Source organism: Oncorhynchus mykiss, chromosome 10, assembly GCF_057628025.1.
Source record: "Oncorhynchus mykiss isolate SJ-2025 chromosome 10, ASM5762802v1, whole genome shotgun sequence".
NCBI lineage: Eukaryota > Metazoa > Chordata > Actinopteri > Salmoniformes > Salmonidae > Oncorhynchus > Oncorhynchus mykiss.
Window position 1 is genome coordinate 43,316,676 of NC_143031.1, and position 22,674 is coordinate 43,339,349.

General features: G+C 42.0%; 2 protein-coding genes across 2 annotated transcripts; both read left to right on the forward strand.

Moving 5' to 3' along the window:
- The first annotated feature begins 370 nt into the window (after window positions 1-370).
- tmem88a (transmembrane protein 88 a) lies at window positions 371-4,471 on the forward strand. Its single transcript, XM_021618529.3, has 3 exons — window positions 371-2,154; window positions 3,155-3,540; window positions 3,701-4,471. Exons 2-3 carry the CDS (start codon window positions 3,166-3,168, stop codon window positions 3,977-3,979), a joined length of 654 nt encoding a protein of 217 aa, XP_021474204.1. The 5' UTR covers window positions 371-2,154; window positions 3,155-3,165; the 3' UTR covers window positions 3,980-4,471.
- Window positions 4,472-5,502: 1,031 nt separating this feature from the next.
- LOC110533942 (uncharacterized protein C17orf114-like) lies at window positions 5,503-19,645 on the forward strand. The gene is made up of 4 exons (XM_090188524.1): window positions 5,503-5,517; window positions 6,112-6,140; window positions 11,440-11,549; window positions 17,126-19,645. The coding sequence occupies exons 1-4, from the start codon at window positions 5,503-5,505 to the stop codon at window positions 17,263-17,265; spliced, it is 294 nt and encodes a 97-aa protein (XP_090044650.1). The 3' UTR covers window positions 17,266-19,645.
- Window positions 19,646-22,674: the final 3,029 nt, after the last annotated feature.

Here is a 22,674-nt window from a genome sequence, read left to right on the forward strand (position 1 = left end):
ATTGCCTAGCAGCGTTTAGCCATCATGTCTTCTGTCATATCATTATCCACGTCCTGCACTTTGCCTGCTTTTAATACAGCACGTCAACCAGAATCTCCTTCATTACACACACACACGTCAGTGTTTGGATGAGTGGTGACATAAGAGTGACTTGAATGGTTCTACTCCCAGTTATTAAGAAAGAGATAGACTGCTAGTAGCGTATTGTTTTTTGATGTATCACTGCTGGGGACATGGGAATAGGAAACCTTTAGTTTAAAGAGGATGCAGGGACAACTCACCCTAGACCTACGGACAGAGCAGGATATCCTGGTTCCTAAGACAGGAAGACTGGTCTTGCTCTTTCTCCCGCAACCCTACACCTCTCAACATACACAAAAGGCTGTATTATCACCTTTCTTTCTTCTCCTCAGCCCCCCTCCTTTATTCAATCTCTCCCTCTCATTCCAGAGGGAGCTCCTATCTGCCCCCTGAAGAAATAAACAAACTTGCCCAGACTGAGATGAAGAAGAAAAAAAAGGGGAAAAACATCCAATACTAATTCTCGCTCTTTGAACTAAACTCCCACTGGTCTCTTATCAATCTGGTGATCCTCTCCTTCTCCTGCCACATCACTCCGTTCTACCCCATCCACATTTCCTATTCGTTCTCTGAACCTGGTGTTCTGTTTTTCATCAAGACGGCAAGTGCCAGTCCCCTTTCCTTCTTGACCTTCAGCACAACATTAAAACAACTGTCTTGTATGGCCCAGGCAGCCGCTGTCCCTACCTACCTTCTACATAGTTCATGTGTTCCGTTCCGTGTTCTGTCTCGGGGTCTGTATACTATAGTGCTATTAGAAGCTACGTCTTATCTTTGTGCAATCAGTGAGTTCCCTCCCCCGTCATCTATATCTCACTCAGGAGTAGATAGGAATGTACAGATCTTATGTGAGAAACTATCCATGTTCTGAATAATGTATAGCAAATGTAGAACAGATGTACTGGATCGGATTATCTTGCAATGGAGACACATTGCAAAACGTTAACAGTTTATTCCGTCTTATCACCATCTCACTAAATTACACATTCCTGTTTTAAATGCTTAAATGTACTTGCTTCAGAAAGTTCCACTCTACTGTTTGTTCTCATGTGTTTAGTATTTTATTATCCACACATTTTCAATATTTGAATGCAGAAGTTAGTGGTTAGTGGTTGTAGTGACTTCAGCAGAAGGTAGTGGTTAGTGGTTGTAGTGACTTCAGCAGAAGGTAGTGGTTAGTGGTTGTAGTGACTTCAGCAGAAGGTAGTGGTTAGTGGTTGTAGTGACTTCAGCAGAAGGTAGTGGTTGTAGTGACTTCAGCAGAAGGTAGTGGTTAGTGGTTGTAATGACTTCAGCAGAAGGTAGTGGTTGTAGTGACTTCAGCAGAAGGTAGTGGTTAGTGGTTGTAGCAACTGCTAGAGTTTGTCCCTCACCCCTGACTCCTAATCTATCCAAATAAACACTCTCCCTCTCTGGAGTGACTGCCTTCCCATCCCTCCCCACCCCCTCGCTCCCCACTGGGTGCAGGGGTTATCAGTGTAATCCCTCCTGTGTGCCCCCGCCCTTCCCAAATACCATCACCCACCCCTAACACACCCCAGCTGCCTCTGTACCCACCAGCACCACAGCAGCCCACAGACACGCACCCAGCAGAGAGGAGACAGGCAGGAGACAGAGGGGAGACTCCGTGACTAACCAAGCTGGAGTAAAAGTGAGGAAACGGCACGGCAGGAAATGAAGAGCCAGAGCCAAGCAGGAAAGCAACATTTGCCTTAACTGTTCAGAACGTCGGATTCAGCACAAAGCAAAAGAGAACGATAGTCACACTGACTGAGGGCTGTGAGGACACAAAGCATCTGCTGAATACCGGGAGTTTACCTTCTGGAAGACCTGGATACAGCAGAGAAAGGTCTGAACCCTCGACATAAAGGCTATCAACCTCCACCTGATCAATACCATCCCTCTGACCTCGGGATCTGGATGTTCATGCATTGGAGGGCGACCTCTTCTTCTCTCCACGGGCGTTCTCAGAGTGGGAGGACAGGTTAAAGAACAGAGTACATTCTCATCGTCTCACCGCGACTGTGAGAGGAGAGAGAGACAGATCCTCAGAACGACTCCACCAATCACACAGTGAGTAAACACATCTCACTGTGGTCGTTATGGGTGTCCAGGGATGAAGGAGGGACATGGAAACTAAAACTAAACATCCTAACATAGATCATGGTCAAGTCTCTTGCAGCGTGTAGTGTTTATGCTGCTAGTGACGAGACAATTAGCATTTGGCATTGTATTACAGGACAGTTGAATAACTTCAATTGAAGGGTTTGAATCCACCCGTTCATTGCTAGGTTCATATGGAGACTGAATGGAGAATTAACTATTTAAATCCATGATCCTTTTTACCATGATGTTCTCAGAGGTCATACATGCTGGTCATACATGCTACCTTCATCTCAATACCAACAGTCTAGTATTAGATTTGTGACCATTACACATGGCTGAGGTACCACCCCACTTCTAAAGACAACTGGAAAGTTGGGTGAAATATATATATTTTAAAGTCCATCATAATGATCCGTTTTCATTTCAAATCCAACTTAACTAAAGGTTGTTGACTGTTAAAATTAGCGGTAGAGGGTTTCTCAGAAGGGGTGTATGGGGGGGGGGGGGGGGGGGGGGGGGGCTCGTTCCTGGCTCATTGTTCTGAGACTGTAGTCATCCAGGAGACTGGGGGTGGGGCCAAGGGAAGTCTATTTCCTACTTCCCCGAGTTGCGTAGTTATCTGTGTTTTCTTTCCGCAGCTCTCACCACTGTACTTTAGGAAACTTTGCTACTCTCACTTTAATGGAGCAACATTCAGAGGCTTTTTTCACTCTGTTATGTAAAAACATGGGCATGCCAAACAGATTCCTTTCTGTAAAGGGGATTCAATATCAGGCTCCCAGTCTATGTAACGGCAACTACTAAGGCACCCTAACAGAATAGAAGTAATAGGCCCGCCCAATACCACTTAACCCATAACCAACTGCACTGCCACTAGTAATAATGGTTATACCATTGTACTGTATGATATGCACATAAATTAATTAATTACTTAATTAAACAACCCTAATCATTTTGTTTTCTGAAGGCCCAGGGAGGATGAGTCTGTCGAGAAACGGGACCCTGGAGAAGGGCATCACCCAGCTGAATCACATTAATAATGGGGAACCTCTGTCATCACTGCCATCCCACCTCCAGCACACAGGCTCTGTGACCTCTGTCCCAAGGTCACCCACGGGGGGGTCAGGAGTGGTGGTGCCACCCCCGTACTCAGTGGCGGGCAGCGCATCAGGGGGTACAGACGCCCCTCTGGAGCTGAGAGGCTCTCTGGACTGCTGGGCGTGCTCAGTACTGGTGACGGCTCAGAACCTGATCATCGCACTGGTCAACGGCACACTGGCCAGCATCGTGTTCGGCACCATCTTGACCCCAGCGCTGGTCATGGTCGTGTTTGGCTTCCTGTGTCACTCCACGGTAAGACTGCCATCCAGGAAGGAAGTCTGTGTGTCTCAGAGAGATAGAAACAGAGAGGAAAGAGTCATTGACACGCGGGGAAAGGAAGAGCATGAGTCACCACCTGAACATTGCAGTGTGACACATGAGTGGTTTAAATATGTGTGTATGTCGTCCCCAGGTGCAGCCCAATGGCACGTCCCTGTACTGTTCAGACCTGCTGGATGACGGTGGCTGTGTGGCCCTGCTGGTGGTGGGCTTCATCCTGGTCACCCCCCTCCTGGTCCTGGCTCTGGCTGCCTACTGCCGCCTGGCCCGCCACCTCCAACTGGGCCTCTGTTTCATCCCCTATAGCAGGGCCGTATACAAGAACCTGCCTGCCTCGCGCCACCGTGGAGGGGACTGCTGCGGCCAGCATGGGGCCTCAGAGGGGGAGGGCAAAGGCAGTGTGTGGGTGTGAGTAGAGTAGATGTTGACCCAACCACCGATGCAGGGTCAGATAACATTTTCTTCCTCCTTATGGTGAAGGTTAGGATTGGGGGTCAAGTAATTTGATCCTAGATCTGTGGATAGGGGCAACTTGTACTTTGAGCAGGGAGGGGGAGAATGTGAAGGAATGGAGAAAGAAAACAGAGCATGAGGTGTGGAGATTATGGACATCTTTCATATGTCTGTAGGTCTGAGGGTGGTGTGGGGGTGGATCTTACAATACACTGGTTCTTTTATAAGTAAAGAGCAAAGGTGAAGCTGTAAAAACACACAACTATGCTACATGAAGTACTATCAAATATCCCTGTAACTACGCTGTAATTCAATGTCACATTATTGCGTTTGTTTTTTTAAATATTCAATAATGCTGTACTTTTATTACATTATGCTTGTTTAGAATAAAATATTCCATCATATCGAAAAAGTTGCTTTGTGTTAAAGAAATAAAGAAAAGGGAATCAGGTTCTGTTGTGGACTGTCTGGCATGAAATGGCAACACCTCCCTCTAGTGGATCACAAGATGTCCTCTACCATGACAATCCTGTGGGATACCAAGGCTACCATCTCTCTGATGCCATTTGGCAGCTGTCAAATATTGACTCTTTAATCCAAGTTTGAATGGAGTTATAGTCACAAATACATCCTATAAATGGTGTACAGAATCAATCAAAAAGCTTTTTATGACATCACTTCACTCAGTAACTTCATGACATCACTTCACTCAGTAACTTCATGACATCACTTCACTCAGGAAGGGTTTGCTTGGATTCCCTTGTTGGGCTTGAATAGAATGAGGACATTCATAGAAAACTGTTGACAACCTATACTCATATTTTGTGGATAACAAAAACAGTTGTCATGCAGTAATACATACATGAGTAACTTGCCAAATGTTTTTATTTTATTTTAAGTAAGCTAAAGCAATCAACTTCTGTCATGTTTATATAATCATGGCCTGTGAATAGCTGTTGTAACGTAATTGAGAATACCTGGAAAAAAATACTTTGAGTATATTACAGGCTTTCTAATTGCCCATTATAGCAATAGAATGGTATTAAATAGATAATCCCCCCAAAAAAGAGTATTAAAGCTATGCCAATTTCATATAAACAACTACAAAATAACCTATTTTCTCCCTGCCAGCTGTTGTGCTGTATGTCAGCTGTGGTGCTGTATGTCAGCTGTTGTGCTGTATGTCAGCTGTTGTGCTGTATGTCAGCTGTGGTGCTGTATGTCAGCTGTTGTGCTGTATGTCAGCTGTTGTGCTGTATGTCAGCTGTGGTGCTGTATGTCAGCTGTTGTGCTGTATGTCAGCTGTTGTGCTGTATGTCAGCTGTTGTGCTGTATGTCAGCTGTTGTGCTGTATGTCAGCTGTTGTGCTGTATGTCAGCTGTTGGAAAGTTCATTGCTCAGGGTCACCAAAGGTCAGTGTTGTTCTGCCTGTCATTCAAAATAGGTTATTCAGAAACAGGCAGGTAAGGACACCTTTCAGACATGATCAACGTTATGGTAGACTTTTGTGTTGGTTGAAAGCACTGGTGTCCTTGTGTTGATGATGGACAAGATAATAACAGCATATGTTGACCTTTAAAAAAATAAAATAAAAATTGTATCTTACTATGTGGAGGTATAATATGCAGAATAAAGTGTTTTACATATTAGTGTAGGTAAACACACCATCTTGACTAACATTGCATCCCTTACCAATTAGATCACCATTCATGTCCTTGTTTTTTACATTTTTTTTACAAGGATACACTTCACTTGAAATCTATTTACTGCCCATACTAAATTGCCAACACACACATACACTGTAAGTGCGGGGACAGCGTCAGGGGAAGCATGTTTTGTTTTGTGGCCACGCGCTGAGGGATTAGCTATTTAAAGACGCAGAGTCGACAGTGGAAAATTTCCATGCCCTTGTTGTATCAATGAGAGAATGATAGACGCTCTACCAGGGACAAGACAGGTTGCATTTACAGCATCAGTGGTCAGAGGAATGAGCTCTGACTGCCTCGTGACATCAAACCAGAAGATCAGACATCAAAAAGCAAATGATACCATTTTTTAGAGAACTCCAACTAAACCTACTCACAAAACAAGTTCATACCATTTTTATATTTTATTTACAGGTGAGTTATAGACTATTCTATTCTTTTGGCTATTCAATAGCACCATGACATACGGGGATATTTCAATGTTTTGTTTTCACATTTCGTATTCGGTTGATGTAACCTTCATACAGTTATTGATTGGTTGTAGGGTATGGCTACATTTGACTATTGTGATTTTTTAAATTTGAGTAATTGGGAAGGAGAGGGAGTAAGAGGACAAAACTCTTAATGGCCCAATGCAGCCATTATATAAATATAATTTCTGGGTACCAATTAAATATCTTAGTGTAGTCTAATAGTTTTCCATTAAAATTGACAAGAAAATGCTTTTTTAAAGCAAAAAATTATTTCTCAAGCAAGAAAACTGAAAACTAGCCATTGTCAGAGAGGTTTGGAACACTTTTTGTTATTGGTCTATTAACAAACGTACAAAACTCCTGCCCATGCAAACCTGCTGAATAGAAGGTCCTGTGTAGATTGCATTTTCAACCAGCAACTATCAGGAAATCAAACAATGATCAAATGTGTTTTACAGTGTTAGTTTCATCAGCTACTGTACAATATGATACAAAACACAAGAAAACATCATTTTGACTGCATTGGGCCTCTAAAATATTTGAAAGGCTATTGAAATTCAGAATTATTGCTCCGACATGATTTCTTAATTTGCATATAGCCCAGGCCTACTTTATACATGAGCTATTTTGTGCATAACAACACACAAAATCTCTCATTTTAAGATCAGAATTTAGAGAAATAAAAATGCAGTCATTAATTTCCGTTATGGGATACTGAGAGATCTGTCTGCCTTTCTCTGCGTAAATTGCTCTAGTTTCAATGGCAACAACAGATTATGCTACTGCCGGTTTATGTAACTGTCTTTTCAGAGAACGCAGTGTATCAATAGCCTACTGTAGCTTACCGGTTGACAGCAACAAGTCTGGCATGCGCACAAGTGTAGAACCCTCTGGACAGCACCTTTATACAGTAAGCAAAGTAATTGCACTTGCCCTGTAACCTTAGGGTTGCTGATCTCTCCACTTATTTGCTACACTGGTGGCAGCAGGACCCAGCCTTTGTAGTGCATCTGTTGTGCAGTTCTTATCCACCATTGGGGTTATTCCTGCAGGCCTGCCTCACAAAAGAGTAGCCTACAGTGTTTTGTCCCTGCACAGAGGTTAAGTCTGCACCCCCTAAATGTCTATACTTGTATCAGGTAGGACTATGTGAAATCATTGATATGGAACCTCACATTATTTCAGAATTGTGGGCACAAACCGAAATAGACCTAGGAAAACACACACAAGCAATAACAGCTTAGTTGGGCATGTGGGGATCACCATGTTGAGGTTGCCTTGTCCTGTACTGTAAAGGAGAGAGATCTGAGATTAGATAATCTTGTTGGCAGTGTTTTCCCTTGTTCTCACAATTCCCTGAAGAAACACGCTAAGCCTCCTGGGATTTGCTGCTCGCCATAATTTAAGGTTACTTTCGTAACCACGGTCCTAAGATAATATGAGTGATATGATATGTACAGTGCCTTGCAAAAGTATTCATTGCCCTTTGCATTTTTCCTACTTTGTTGCATTACAGCCTGTTATTTAAATGGATTTTTATTTCATGTAACGGACATACACAAAATAGTCCAAATTGGTGAAGTGAAATGAAAAAAAGTACTTTTTTTTTTTTAAACGGAAAAGTGGTGCATGCATATGTATCCACCCCCTTTACTATGAAGCCCCTAAATAAGATCTGGTGAAATTGAGCTTTTTAGCCATCAAGGAAAGCGCAAACCCAACACCTTTCATCACCCCGAGAATGCCATCCCCACAATGAAGCATGGTGGTGGCAGCACCATGCTGTGGGGATGTTTTCATTGGCAGGGACTGGGAAACTGGTCAGAATTGAAAGAATGATGGATGGCGCTAAATACAGGGAAATTCATGAGGGAAACCTGTTTCAGTCTTCCAGAGATTTGAGACTGGGACGAATGTTCACCTTCCAGCAGGACAATGACCCTAACCCTAAGTATACTGCTAAAGCAACACTTTAGTGGGTTAAGGGGAACATTTAAATGTCTTGGAATGGCCTAGTTAAAGCCCAGACCTCAAATCATTTGAGAATCTGTGGTATGACTTAAAGATTGTTGTACACCAGCGGTACCCTTTGGGGGGGTGAATAGTTATGCACGTACAAGTTTTCCGTTTTTTTGTTTTATTTCTTGTTTGTTTCACAAGAAAAAATATTTTGCATCTTCAAAGTGGTAGGCATGTTGTGTAATTATACAAACCACCAAAATCTATTTTCATTCCAGCGTGTAAGGCAACAAAATAGGAAAAATGCCAAGGGGAGGGAATACTTTTGCAAGCCACTGTACACTACATGACTAAAAGTATGTGGACATCTGCTCAAACACCAAAATCATGGGCATTAATATGGAGTTGGTGCCCCCTTTACTGCTACGACAGCCTCCACTCTGGGAAGGCTTTCCACTAAATGTTGGAACATTGCTGCAGGGACTTGATTCCATTCAGCCACAAGAGCGTTAGTGGGGTTGGGCACTGATGTTGGGCGATTAGGCCTTGCTCACAGTCGGCATTCCAATTAATCCCAAAGGTGTTCAATATGGTTGAGGTCAGGGCTCTGTGCAGGTCAGTCAAGTTCTTCCACACCGATCTCGACAAACCAATTCTGTGTGGACCTTGCTTTGTGCACAGGGGCATTGTTATCCTGAAATAGAAAAGGGTCTTCCCCAAACTGTTGCCACAAAGTTGGAAGCACAGAATCGTCTAGAATATCCTTGTATGCTGTAGTGTTAAGATTTCCCTTTACTGGAACTAAGAGGCCTAGCCCAAACCATGAAAAACAGCCCCTGACCATTATTCCTCCTCCATCAAACTTTAAAGTTGGCTCTATGCATTGGGGCAGGTAGTGTTCTCCTGGCATCCACCAGACCCAGATTCGTCTGTTGGACTTCCAAATGGTGAAGCGGGATTCATCACTCCAGAGAACGAGTTTCCACTGCTCCAGAGTCCAATAACGTTGAGCTTTACACCACTCCAGCCGACGCTTGGCATTGGCATGGTGATCTTCTATGCGGCTGCTCGGCCATGGAAACCCATTTCATGAAGCTCCCGATGAACAGTTCTTGTGCTGATGTTGCTTCCAAAGGCAGTTTGGAACTCGGTAGTGAGTGTTGCAACTGAAGACAGATGATTTTTATGAGCTACAGCACTCGACGGTCCCGTTCAGTGAGCTTGTGTAGCCTACCACTCCACGGCTTAGTCGTATACTTTTGTATAGTGGGGCAAAAAAGTATTTAGTCAGCCACCAATTGTGCAAGTTCTCCCACTTAAAAAGATGAGAGAGGCCAGTAATTTTCACCATAGGTACACTTCAACTATGACAGACAAAATGAGAGAAAAAATCCAGAAAATCACATTGTAGGATTTTTTATGAATTTATTAGCAAATTATGGTGGAAAATAAGTATTTGGTCAATAACAAAAGTTTATCTAATACTTTGTTATATACCCTTTGTTGGCAATGACAGAGGTCAAACGTTTTCTGTAAGTTTTCACAAGGTTTTCACACACTGTTGCTGGTATTTTGGCACAATTTTCCATGCAGATCTCCTCTAGAGCAGTGATGTTTTGGGGCTGTTGCTGGGCAACACAGACTTTCAACTCCCTCCAAATATTTTCTATGGGGTTGAGATCTGGAGACTGGCTAGGCCACTCCAGGACCTTGAAATGCTTCTTACAAAGCCACTCCTTCGTTGCCCGGGCGGTGTGTTTGGGATCATTGTCATGCTGAAAGACCCAGCCACGTATCATCTTCACTGCCCTTGCTGATGGAAGGAGGTTTTCACTCAAAATCTCACGATACATGGCCCCATTCATTATTTCCTTTACACGGATCAGCCGTCCTGGTCCCTTTGCAGAAAAACAGCCCCAAAGCATGATGTTTCCACCCCCATGCTTCACCGTAGGTATGGTGTTCTTTGGATGCAACTCAGCATTCTTTGTCCTCCAAACACGACAAGTTGAGTTTTTACCAAAAAGTTATATTTTGGTTTCATCTGACCATATGACATTTTCCCAATCTTCTTCTGGATCATCCAAATGCTCTCTAGCAAACTTCAGACGGGCCTGGACAGGTACTGGCTTAAGCAGGGGGACACGTCTGGCACTGCAGGATTTGATTCCCTGGCGGCGTAGTGTGTTACTGATGGCAGGCTTTGTTACTTTGGTCCCAGCTCTCTGCAGGTCATTCACTAGGTCCCCCCGTGTGGTTCTGGGATTTTTGCTCACCGTTCTTGTGATCATTTTGACCCCACGGGGTGAGATCTTGCGTGGAGCCCCAGATCGAGGGAGATTATCAGTGGTCTTGTATGTCTTCCATTTCCTAATAATTGCTCCCACAGTTGATTTCTTCAAATCAAGCTGCTTACCTATTGCAGATTCAGTCTTCCCAGCCTGGTGTAGGTCTACAATTTTGTCTCTGGTGTCCTTTGACAGCTCTTTGGTCTTGGCCATAGTGGAGTTTGGAGTGTGACTGTTTGAGGTTGTGGGCAGGTGTCTTTTATACTGATAACAAGTTCAAACAGGTGCCATTAATACAGGTAACGAGTGGAGGACAGAGGAGCCTCTTAAATAAACATTTTTGGGGGGTTAAAAAAAATACTAATTCACAAAAGTAGTGCACTGGGCCTTTAATAGTCCTATATTAGCCCGATATAGCTATCTACCCCCAAACTACTTCCCGACAACATTGTGATTTCTTTTTTTCTTACATTACTTGATAACTCAACCACATGTGAATCTAAACTAGATGTTGAACTGAGGTATGTGCCTCGTGGGTTATTTCATTTAAAAGCTCCCTTTGATGAATTGTCTGTTTTTAATCTATTCGATCTTCTGTCATAGCTGGAAGTAATAATTTAAATGGTTCACAGCCTCCAGGGTCCAAAATATTAAGAAAATACCATAAAGCTATCACTCTCTCTCTCTTTCTCTCTCTCTCTCTTAAACATAAAAACTATCAATATATTTTATTATGATAGTCCTAAAACCAAACCAGAATGACACATTTAGGGAAAGTTTGGAGTGTGTCAGTTTTAGAAATGTATAACAACCCAATTTTGCTGGTGCAATTCATATAGAGGGATGAGTAGCTCTTAAATTCCCTGAAAAAGGCTCATAATTCATTTGCAATATGGTTGTTGAAGTTTTCTCAGTTTTCAGGTTTTGAAAGGTATAGAGTGCCCAGTGCTAATGCTTCTTTTAAATAACAAAATCCTTGTTCTCTCTTTTCAGACTGGCTCCTCGAGCTGCTGCGCCCATGGGTGTGAAGGTTCTCCAGTGTTTTCCCTGGTACAGGAGGTGTAAAGACAGAGGCAAGGGCAGACACTGCCCCCCTAAAGCAGGTAACAACACCAACTACAGTTTTTGCAGGAGTGTGATGCCTACAGTGGCTTGCAAATGTATTCATCCCCCTTGGCATTTTTCCTATTTTGTTGCCTTACAACCTGGAATTAAAATACATTTTGGGGGGGATTTGTATAATTTGATTTACACAACATGCCTACCACTTTGAAGATGCAAAATATTTTTGGGTGAAACAAACAAGAAATAAGACAAAAAAACTGAACTTGAGCGTGCATAACTATTCACCCTCCAAAGTCTATATTTTGTTGATCCACCTTTTGCAGCAATTAGACCTGTAAGTATCTTGGGGTATGTCTCTATAAGCTTGGCACATCTAGCCACTGGGATGTTTGCCCATTCTTCAAGGCAAAACTGCTCCAGCTCCTTCAAGTTGGATGGGTTCCGCTGGTATTCAGCAATCTTTAAGTCATACCACAGATTCTTCATTGGATTGAGGTCCAAGTCTCAAATCTCTGAAAGACTGAAACAGGTTTCCCTCACGAATTTCCCTGTATTTAGAGCCATCCATCATTCTTTCAATTCTGACCAGTTTCCCAGTCCCTGCCAATGGAAAACATCCCCACAGCATGATGCTGCCACCACCATGCTTCATTGTGGGGATGGTGTTCTCGGGGTGATGTGAGGTGTTGGGTTTGCTCTTTCCTTGATGGCCAAAAAGCAACATTTTAGTCTCATCTGACCAGAGTACCTTCTTCCATATGTTTGGGGAGTCTTCCGAAAAGCCCTGCTCTGTAGAGTGTACGGCTTAAGGTCCTATTGACAAGTACTCCAATCTCCGTTGTGGAGCTTTGCAGCTCCTTCAGGGTTATCTTTGGTCTCTTTGTTGCTTCTCTGATTAATGCCCTCCATGCCTGGTCTGTGAATTTTGGTGGACGGCCCACTCTTGGCAGGTTTGTTGTGGTGCCATATTCTTTCCATTTTTTAATCATGGATTTAATGGTGCTCCGTGGGATGTTCAAAGTTTCAGATATTTTTTTTTAGAACCCAACCGTGATCTGTACTTCTCCACAACTTTGATCCTGACCTGTTTGGAGAAATCCTTGGTCTTCATGGTGCCGCTTGCTTGATGGTGCCCCTTGCTTGGTGGTGTTGCAGACTCTGGGGCCTTTCAGAACAGGTGTTGAGAACAGGTACTGAGATCATGTGACAGATCATGTGACACTTAGATTGCACACACGTCTTTATTTAACTAATTATATGACTTTCACAAGTTTGAGGGATTTCAAAAATTGTAACAGTTCAATGAAAAAAAACGACAAAATAAGGAATTTTTCCACCTCATTTACATTTGTGAATATAAAATTTGACCAAGAGAGTAATAATGTTAATAAAATAGTTATGATCGCAATTACAAGGATAAGCATAATGTAACATAGGTAATTCTGGAGCTTTTATACACAACCATCCATGAATTTCAGTCCATAGTTCACTAGAATGGTGGCATGAAAAAAAATACATTCTCTATAGATTCTGAATCAGAATCAGGGGAACAAAAACCACAAGGCATTTTGTCAAAATTGAATCTTTTGTGCAAGAAATCATTAACAGGGTAGATAGAAGAAAACATTTTAAAATGAGTTTCTTTAACTTTTGGGATAACTGGACAAGTAAGGTAAAACGTTGCTGGGAGGATGTCATGTCATTGGAGGAGTGGTGAGTGACCGACTTTTTTCATTTATAGACTTTTTCAGTGGCTACAGCTAGAGATGCTGGTGTCATTTGGTAACCTAGCAAGAAATGTGAATCGCTTTGCTAGCTAGTTATGCTTAACTTGAACGACTGTTATGGCTATCTAGTCCAATTTCAGAGCACTCTCCTTGTCTGTGTATGCCAGAGCGCAGAATAACTGATGAATTGACGAACACTTAACACTGGCTGAATATGACCGGTGTCAGTAAACGTTGGCAAAGAAAGTAATTCAATTATTGCTATCAGCACAGTTAACGTTAGTCACTACGCTCTAGATAACATGTAAACAGCCTTACCAGCTCTGCTAGGGCAAGTAAAATGGTCAGAGCGAGGTGTTCTCTCATTTGTGTCTGGAAGTAGTTAGCAGGTTAGCCAATTTTAGCCACTTTGAATTTACCAACAGACAATCTGACAGCACTCTGCGTTTACGAACGACCCAGAGTGCACTCTGAAACACTGAGTGATTTTATTTGTAAATCAAATGGGTTTACATTTTTTTGATCCATCAGCCACCGGCCCAAGCTCCTAACCGCCAGGCCACCAGCCATCCAAGATCCCCCCCACAGTATCCCAAGAGCTGCCCTTTAAACCCACAGTACCCCAAGAGCTGCCCTTTAAACCCCCCCCCCCCCCCCACACACACACACACACAGTCCCCCCTCCCCTGAGAAAATAAGATACAAATAAAGTAGAAAAAATATTCCATTCCACACCCCCAAGACCTCCCTCAGTAACCAAGAAAATGAACAAAAGAGAAAGACAAAGGAAAACAGAAAGCAAAAAACATCAAGGACAACTGAATATGTTTAAGTGCATGTATGGCACTATTTACATGTGTGTGTGACCATGTATGTGCACCTGTGTGCATTTGAATGAGTGTGTGTGTATATGCATGTGTACAAACACCTGTACAGCATCAGCCTCAGGCAAACCGGCATTAGCAGTAACAACATTGCCCCTCAGTGTCATTCAAACTTACTTTTTGTTATGTTTTATTTTGACTTTATTTTTTATACTATCATCTTTGACCATCATTCCATCCCTCAGCTTCCCTCAGCCCATCCCACCTATCTCTGCTGGCCACCCTCTTCGGAATTCTATGCACCATATATCTTTCAGCTATGCTGTGATGTTTAACATACAATTTCAATCCATCTAATCGAATAGAATCCACAGATTGAAGATAAATATTTTTACTAAGAGTATTAGTATATTAGCTATTGACTGACCCGGTCTCTCCAGATCTCCCAACAGTACTACTTCTAGGGTCAATTTTAGATCAATGTTATGCATTTTCAACCATTCCTGAACCGGAGAGCAGAAACAGGCACCCTTAGTTGTCAATGAAATGTATTTGGCATCGATCAAATGGGTTGGCAGGTAAGTTCCCATTCAGTTGTCAAAACGTGTCTTGGAACATGCGTGCGTGCATTGGCAGGCAAGCTGCAGAAGGACGAGCAGGCTACTATTCCCCATCGTTTATCAGTGCAATTTTGACGGCTAACTAGCTGAAAAAGTTTGAGGGTTTATCTAATGTTCCCTCATTAGATTTTTGCTCATTTTGCTCTGGCTAGCATTAGTTGTTGAGGTTGTTGTTGTTGTTGATGTGCATAACTGAAGGGGAGACTACTTTTCATGGTTGTTTGATCAATAGGTATGTCAAGTTCCCAAATGTAAGAGTCCTCCCATGGTATTTACTGGTTTGCAGAAATCCATTCAGATGTATTTTATGGCTTTTGGCGAATGCTTTTCAAATGATCTAAATTGTGCTGTTGCTACTGCCTGTAAACACACAGTCCAGTTCAAAGTGAATGATGGCAGGCCCTTCTGGCAAATGGCTTATTTGCACAAAGGCTTATTTGCATATAAAGGCCTACTGTAGCTCTTATTGGCTATGGTGCACCGGTCTGCGTAGACTCCAGTCCTGGACGAGACAGATGTCTTTATTTAGTTTTATTTAGTGCAGTGTCTATTAATAGTCCAAATGCACAGCTGCTTTCCCACTCTATATTTATATAGAATTTCCACAAATGCCTTACTCTACGCCATTCCCAAACATTCTATGAATTTATGAAACTGTGAAAATGACCATATCTAAGTGCTCGCTTGTCATCTTATTTGTATTTATTATGGATCACCATTAGCTGAGCTACTCTTCCTGGGGTCAAGCAAAATTAAGGCAGTTATACATTTCTATAAACCTTACAGTACATTCACAACAGATTTCACAACACATTAAGTGTGTGCCCTCAGGCCCTTACTCTACTACCACATATCTACAACACAAAATCCATGTGTGCACGTGTGTATAGTGCGTATCTTATCATGTGTGTCTGTATGCATGTCTCTGTGCCTATGTTTGTGTTGTTCACAGTCCCCACTGTTCCATAAGGTGTATTTTTATGTATTTTTAAATCTGATTTTACTGCTTGCATGAGTTACTTGACGTGGAATAGAAGTTCCATTTAGTCATGGCTCTTTGTAGTACTGTGCGCCTCCCATAGTCTGTTCTGGACTTGGGGACTGTGAAGAGACCTCTGGTGGGATGTATTGTGGGGTATGCATGGGTGTCCGATGCATTGGTGTCCGAGCTGTGTGCCAGTAGTTCGAACAGACAGCTTTGTGCATTCAACATGTCATTAACTCTCACAAATACAAGTAGTGATGAAGTCAATCTCTTTGAGCCAGAAGAGATTGACATGCATATTATTAATGTTAGCTCTCTTTGTAAAACCAGGGGCCAGCCGTGCTGCCCTGTTCTGAGCCAAAGGTCCCTCTTTGTAGCACCTGACCACCTGACTGAACAGTAGTCCAGGTGTGACAAAACTAGGGCCTGTAGGACCTGCTGTCACACCCTGACCATAGTTATCTTTGTTTTCTTTATTCTTTTGTTTTGTTTTGTGACAAGGGTGGTTTGTTTAGTTTTTGTATTATCTAGTTTTTTTTTTGTATGTCTAGGGTTTTTCTAGTCTAGGTGTTTATATGTCTATGGTTGCCTAGATTGGTTCTCAATCAGAGGCAGCTGTTTATCGTTGTCTCTGATTGGGGACCATATTTAGGTAGCCATATTCCTTGGATAGTTTGTGTGTTGTTATTCTATGTTTAGTTGCTTGTTTGCACTAGTCATATAGCGTCACGGTTCGTTCTGTTGTTTTGTTCAGTGTTCGTTCTTCCATTAAAAGAAGATGTACGCTTACAACGCTGCGCCTTGGTCTCCTCACTATGACAAACGTGACACCTGCCTTGTTTTTATTGGTGTTAAGAAGGCAGAACAGCGCTTTATTATGGACAGACTTCTCCCCATCTTAGCTACTGTTGTATCAATATTTTTTGACCATAGTAGTTTACAATCCAGGAATACTCCAAGCAGTTAGTCCACTCAACTTGCTCCACATTATTCATTACAATATTTAAGGTTTAGTGAATGATTTGTCCCAATTACAATGCTTTTATTTTTTGACATTTTTAGGACTAACTTATTCCTTGCAACACATTCGGAAAACTAACTGCAGCTCTTTGTTAAGTGCTGCAGTAATTTCAGTTGCGGTACTAGCTGACGTGTATAGTGTTAAGTCATCTGCAAAGCCAGTGACATGTCGTTAGTAAAGATTGAAAGAAGTATTCTTCCGCGGGGTGTATATGAATAGATTTTTATAAGATTTCATGGTGCTAGTGCTGTCTGTTCGACTTTAAGGCCATTTTACAATTGACTTGGAATGTCATTTTGGACTGACAACCCTGTGACAGTTCATCATCATCAATAGTAGGACAGTATGGGAATGTGACTTCCCAACAGAGATTAATGTCAGTATTAATGTAATATTAATGGGGTTTTAATTCTCTCATCTCTCCTTTTCCTGTTTAGTTCCATACATTGAAGCGGAGCCCCAGTTTGCCCCGACAACCTATGCCAGCGCTGGAGGAGGAGTTGTCTACTTTTCCCACAAGGCAAGAGTGGCCTACAGACATCAGATGGAAGGCAACGTTATAGATACCACCTACTGACCCCTAGCCTCATCCTGCAGCCCCTGCTGCAGAAACACCCCTCAAAGACTGTCTGCTCAGAATCCTCTGTCTCACAACAGACTATATCCCAGTTCTTCAATGATCTTGTTTGTAGTTGAGGAGCTCAGTTCATCTCAATGTTAGAGATAGTTGCTTGAATGAAGATGGAGGCTGAGTAGCACTTTTGAGAACAGTCTGATAGGCTTACGACATTTTTTGACAGAATTGGAAGAAAACACTTTTGTAGATAAGGGTAAAGAAAATGTGTTTACGCTATTACCTTAAAGTGCATTCTTCTTGTTTTATCATTTGTCACTTTATTTATTGTTCTAGGGTCAATGTTGTGTATTTATTGTTTTAGGTTGAATATTTTGCATCTAAATTACGTTTTGTAGTTGTCCATTTGCTGTAAAATCCCATCTAGCAACTGGTGTTGTAGACTAGTCATAACTAATGCACGGCTATGCGATGAATGCTATAATTCTACAACTGTCAATTATTTCTGTCACTTTATATTCTATTTGTGTTGTTTCTTTTGAAATAATGGAACAAAACTAATGTTACATTACTAATAATGTAACAAAGTATGTTTTAAAATAGTGTTGGATAGTTGCAAATGAATTGTCTTGCAGTTTGATTATGGAACATTGCTACAGTGTCCGTCTAGCTCGGTCCATTTTCACTGTTATCCTATCACAGCCTTTCAATAGTTTTGAGTAAGAATGGGATATACTCAACAAACAGGCCTTTACGAGTAAGGGATAATCAACTAAAATAATGAACAACGTGGAAGGTGTGTTCCAAGATGCGCTAGCAAGGTGGCATCTAACAAATGACACATTCTTTTCCAGAGAACACAGAGCCCTGAGTTGATTATCCCTTTTATAACATGGCTCAAATTGTTTTAAAAAAAAACATAATTTGTACATTTTTATTTAACCTTTATTTAACTATGCAAGACCGCTAAGAAAAAAATCTTATTTAGAATGACAGCCTACCGGGCAACAGTGGGTTGGTTAACTGCCTTGTTCAGGGGCAGAATGGCAGCTTTTTACCTTGTCAGTTCAGGATTCAATCCAGCAACCTTACGGTTACAGGCCCAACGCTCTAACCACTAGGCTACCTGCAGCCCTGGCATTTACCTTTAGAAATGTGTTCACTTTGCAGGTAGAAATGTGTTCAACATTCACTGAAGTAGCTAGCAAGTTTACTAGATAGCTGCAGGAGATGCCTTGGTAACCAAACAGACTTGCTGGTTTAGCTAACCATCAGATTGCTATTATGAAAATCAAATTCAACAATGCCAATAGTGTTTTCAATTTGACTTTCTTTCAAAAGCAGCTCAAACATAGTACATGAAAGAATTAACTATAGCCATTGAATTCTACTATGCTGATATACTGTGCGTTATAGGGAATTATACAACGGGTGGGTCTGATCTTGGACGCTAATTGGTTAAAACAGCATTCCAGCAGGTGTCTATTCCCCAAATTACCACAAGCTAAAGCTATGATATTGAAATGCCTATTTACTCTGTTCCATCTCACTGCGCAATCCACTGTCTCATCAGCCCAGCCAGACAATTTATAAACTTCATCCCCACTGTAAAAAGCATCTAGACATTATCTCCCATTTCTTTTAGACTAGCAATCGGTTTTCAATAACAGATTTGTATAAAACTTGCAGTCTGACTCTCTGACATTTGCAACATTGTTTCATATTGAAATTCGATCTCTTGCTGTCCCATAGTAATGAACATGTAGGGATCGGGAGTCGGGTCGAGAAAGACAGGCAACTTTTCTCAGCCAGTCGAAATCATGAATCAGCTTCATTTTTATGGACAAATACAAAGACATTTCAATAGAGAACAGATAAAACTAAATGCAGCTAGCTTGCAGTCTTTCCAGCTTCAGTTTGAAGTGATTGTGTTAGCTGTGTTGTTGGCTAGCTCCTCTGAACAACAGTGCCCTGACGAGAGAGCACATTTTCTATGCCAGGTGAAATCACGCATCATGAGCTCATTCTTATGAATGTATCCAAATAAATGTTACTGGAAAACAGCTTAAACAAATGCAAATGCAGCTACTTTGTTGTTATTCTGGCTGCACTGTTTGGCGTGACTGTAAGTTAGCTGTTGCTAGCTAGCAAGCAAGGGATAATAACATATAGCAATAGAACATTTAGAAGAATGACTGGGTCGTGTCCAACTGTCCATAGATACAGAACAAAAAGTCTAAACGACTATGTCACGTCTATGGCAACCGAACCGATAGAACAAATGACCAGCCGGCTTGGGTAGCAACCCTAGATATGTCAGGACTATATCTCATGGAAGGATGAAATAGTATGAATAAATTAATCAAAATAAAGTTCATTAAAATATGTCAATCATTATTTGAATATGTTGGTTACCCGTTGTATAAAAGTGATAATGCCCTCGAAGCCAGTGTTTGGAGGATATATTGGCACGGTTTACCGGCCCTCAACTTAGTCTCGGGCCTAACACTCGTGCCAATATGTCCTCCAAACACTGGCTTCGAGGGCATTATCACTTAAATAATGCACACTATAGAATTCCTTTCAAGCCAATCAGAAACAAGTATTCAACAATGCAATGGTACAAGAGACGTTAGAAACTGAGTGGTTCGAGCCCTGAATGCTGATTGGCTGACAGCCGTGGTATATCAGACCATATACCACGGGTATGACAAAACATTTATTTTTACTGTTCTAATTATGTTGGTGACCAGTTTATAATAGCAATAAGGCACCTCTGGGGTTTGTCATATATGGCCAAAATACCGCAGCTCTGGGCTGTGTCTAGGCACTCCACATTGCGTCGTGCATTAGGACAGCCCTTAGCCGTGATATATTGGCCATATACCACACCCCCTCAAGCCTTATTGCTTTGAGTAAACACTGAAGATTAATACTTAGTGACATGACTAAACTGGAGGGAGCTAGGGAGGTTCATTTGACTGAGTAAAGCTCACACAGACATGTTTTAGATACGAGAGGGCAAAGGGTTATGTAATGCATGTCAGAGATAGAGGTGAGACAAAAGAGAGGAGATTTAGTTTACTTCTCTGGGTAAATACTACAGTAAAACTATAGGTACACATAGTAATTGGCACACACATAACATGGTATGTATCAAACCTTTCAGGTAAACATCCATTCAGTATATTTGGTAACTCATCAATACAAACATGAAGCAGGTTTCCTAATGCCTGCATACACAAACGTATGTGGACACCCCTTCAAAATGAGAGGTTTTGGTTATTTAAGCCACACCCGTTGCTGACAGGTGTATAAAATCGAGCACACAGCCATGCAATCTCCGTAGACATTGCCAGTAGAATGGCCCATACTGAAGAGCTCAGTGGCTTTCAACATGGCACCAGCATGGGATGCCACCTTTCCAACAAGTCAGTTTGTCAAATGTCTGCCCTGCTAGAGTTGCCCCGGTCAACTGTAAGTGCTGTTAATGTGAAGTGGAAACGTCTAGGAGTAGCAACGGCTCAGCCGTGAAGTGGTAGGTCAAACAAGCTCCCAGAATGGCACAGCCGAGTGCTAAAGCGGGTAGCGCGTATAAATCGTCCGTCCTCGGTTGCAACACTCACTACCGAGTTCCAAACTGCTTCTGGAAGCAACTTCAGCACAAGAATTGTTCGTCGGAAACTTCATGAAATGGGTTTCCATGGCCGAGCAGTCGCACACAAGCCTAAGATCACCATGCGCTATGCCAAGCGTCGGCTGGAGTTTTGTAAAGCTTGCCACCATTTTACACTGGAGCAGTGGAAACCCGTTCTCATCTTCACCATCTGGCAGTCCGACGGACGTATCTGAATCTAGACGATTCTGTGCTTGCAATCTTTGGGGAAGTCCCTTTCCTGTTTCAGCATGACAATGTCCCTGTGCACAAAGTGAGGTCCATACAGAAATGGTTTGTCAAGGTCAGTATACAAGAACTTGACTGGCCTGCACAGGGCCCTGACCTCAACCTCATTGAACACTTTTGGGATCAATTGGAAAGCCGACTGTGAGCCAGGCCTAATCGGCCAACATCAGTGCCCGACGTTACTAATGATTGTGGCTAAATGGATGCAAGTCCCTGCAGCAATGTTCCAACATCTAGTGGAAAGCCTTCCAAGAAGAGTGGAGGCTGTTATAGCAGCAAAGGGGGGACAAACTCCATATTAAAGCCAATGATTTTGGAATGAGATATTTGAAGAGCACTTTTGGCTATGTAGTATGTCTTAACAAACATGGAGATCAAATCACTTTCTGAACCACTTGCCTGTTTTATACATTCACCTGTTTCATAATCATGGCAGAGTATAACAACCAGTGGTTTCAATAAATGGTCAACCCACATGCAAATGTGAACCATCTCAAGTGTTGTTCTAACATTTCTTATGTGTGCAAAGTCATTATGCAGATATTATATTAACACACATTATCATAGCATTATGTTGGCAGTATACCTGCAGCCTTGGATAATATGACTGGACTCCTTGGTTTCTAATAGCATAGCTCTACTTTGGCAATTCACATCATTCTGAGTCGTGACTTTCAACTGAAATGACAAAGCACAAAAATTACAGCGGAGTTTGGTCAAATGGTGGCACTGTTGCATCAGAAAGATGTTCAAAGCAGTTCCCTATAGAGTCCATTATGGCGACTCCAGGCCTAGTAGACAATACCAAATAAGCATCACTCTGGAAAGCCTTATGCATATGATCTTATTTTCATTCAAAAGGCTGTTCATATGTAGGATCTTAATTTGAGCCAGTCTCCTACAGCAGGAAAATAATCCTGCAGAAATTGGAAATGTTAATTAGTATGTGGATTGTAATTAACAGAGATTTTTTTGTGGTTGATACATTTTCTGTAAGGTAAAATTACATTTGCACAACTTACAGGAGCAATTAGGGTTAAGTGTCTTGCTCAGGGGTACATCGACAGATTTTTCACGTAGTTGGCTCGTGGATTCGAACCAGCGAACTTTTGATCACTCTTAACCGCAAGGCTACCACCCACTTTCGAAGAGGAAATTACAAACTTTAGAAGCCTTTTTAAACTCACATACACTACACGTTTGAAATGTCCTGCAAAATTCTTCACCAATAGGGTGATCAAATGAAGATCCTACATCTATATGTGTTTTGTAGCAAGCAAGTTAAGCAACTGTGTATACCAGAGGAGGCTGGTGGGAGGAGTTATAGGACAGGCTCATTGTAAATATTGTAATACCATTAATGGAACGGGATCTAACACAAACATATGGAAACCACGTTTGACTCCGTACCATTCATTCCATTCCAGCAGGGAGCCCAGCCAACAGCGAGTTGCAGTAGTCCAGAGGGGAGAGGACAAGTGGCTGGAGGACCTGCGTCGCTTCCTGTG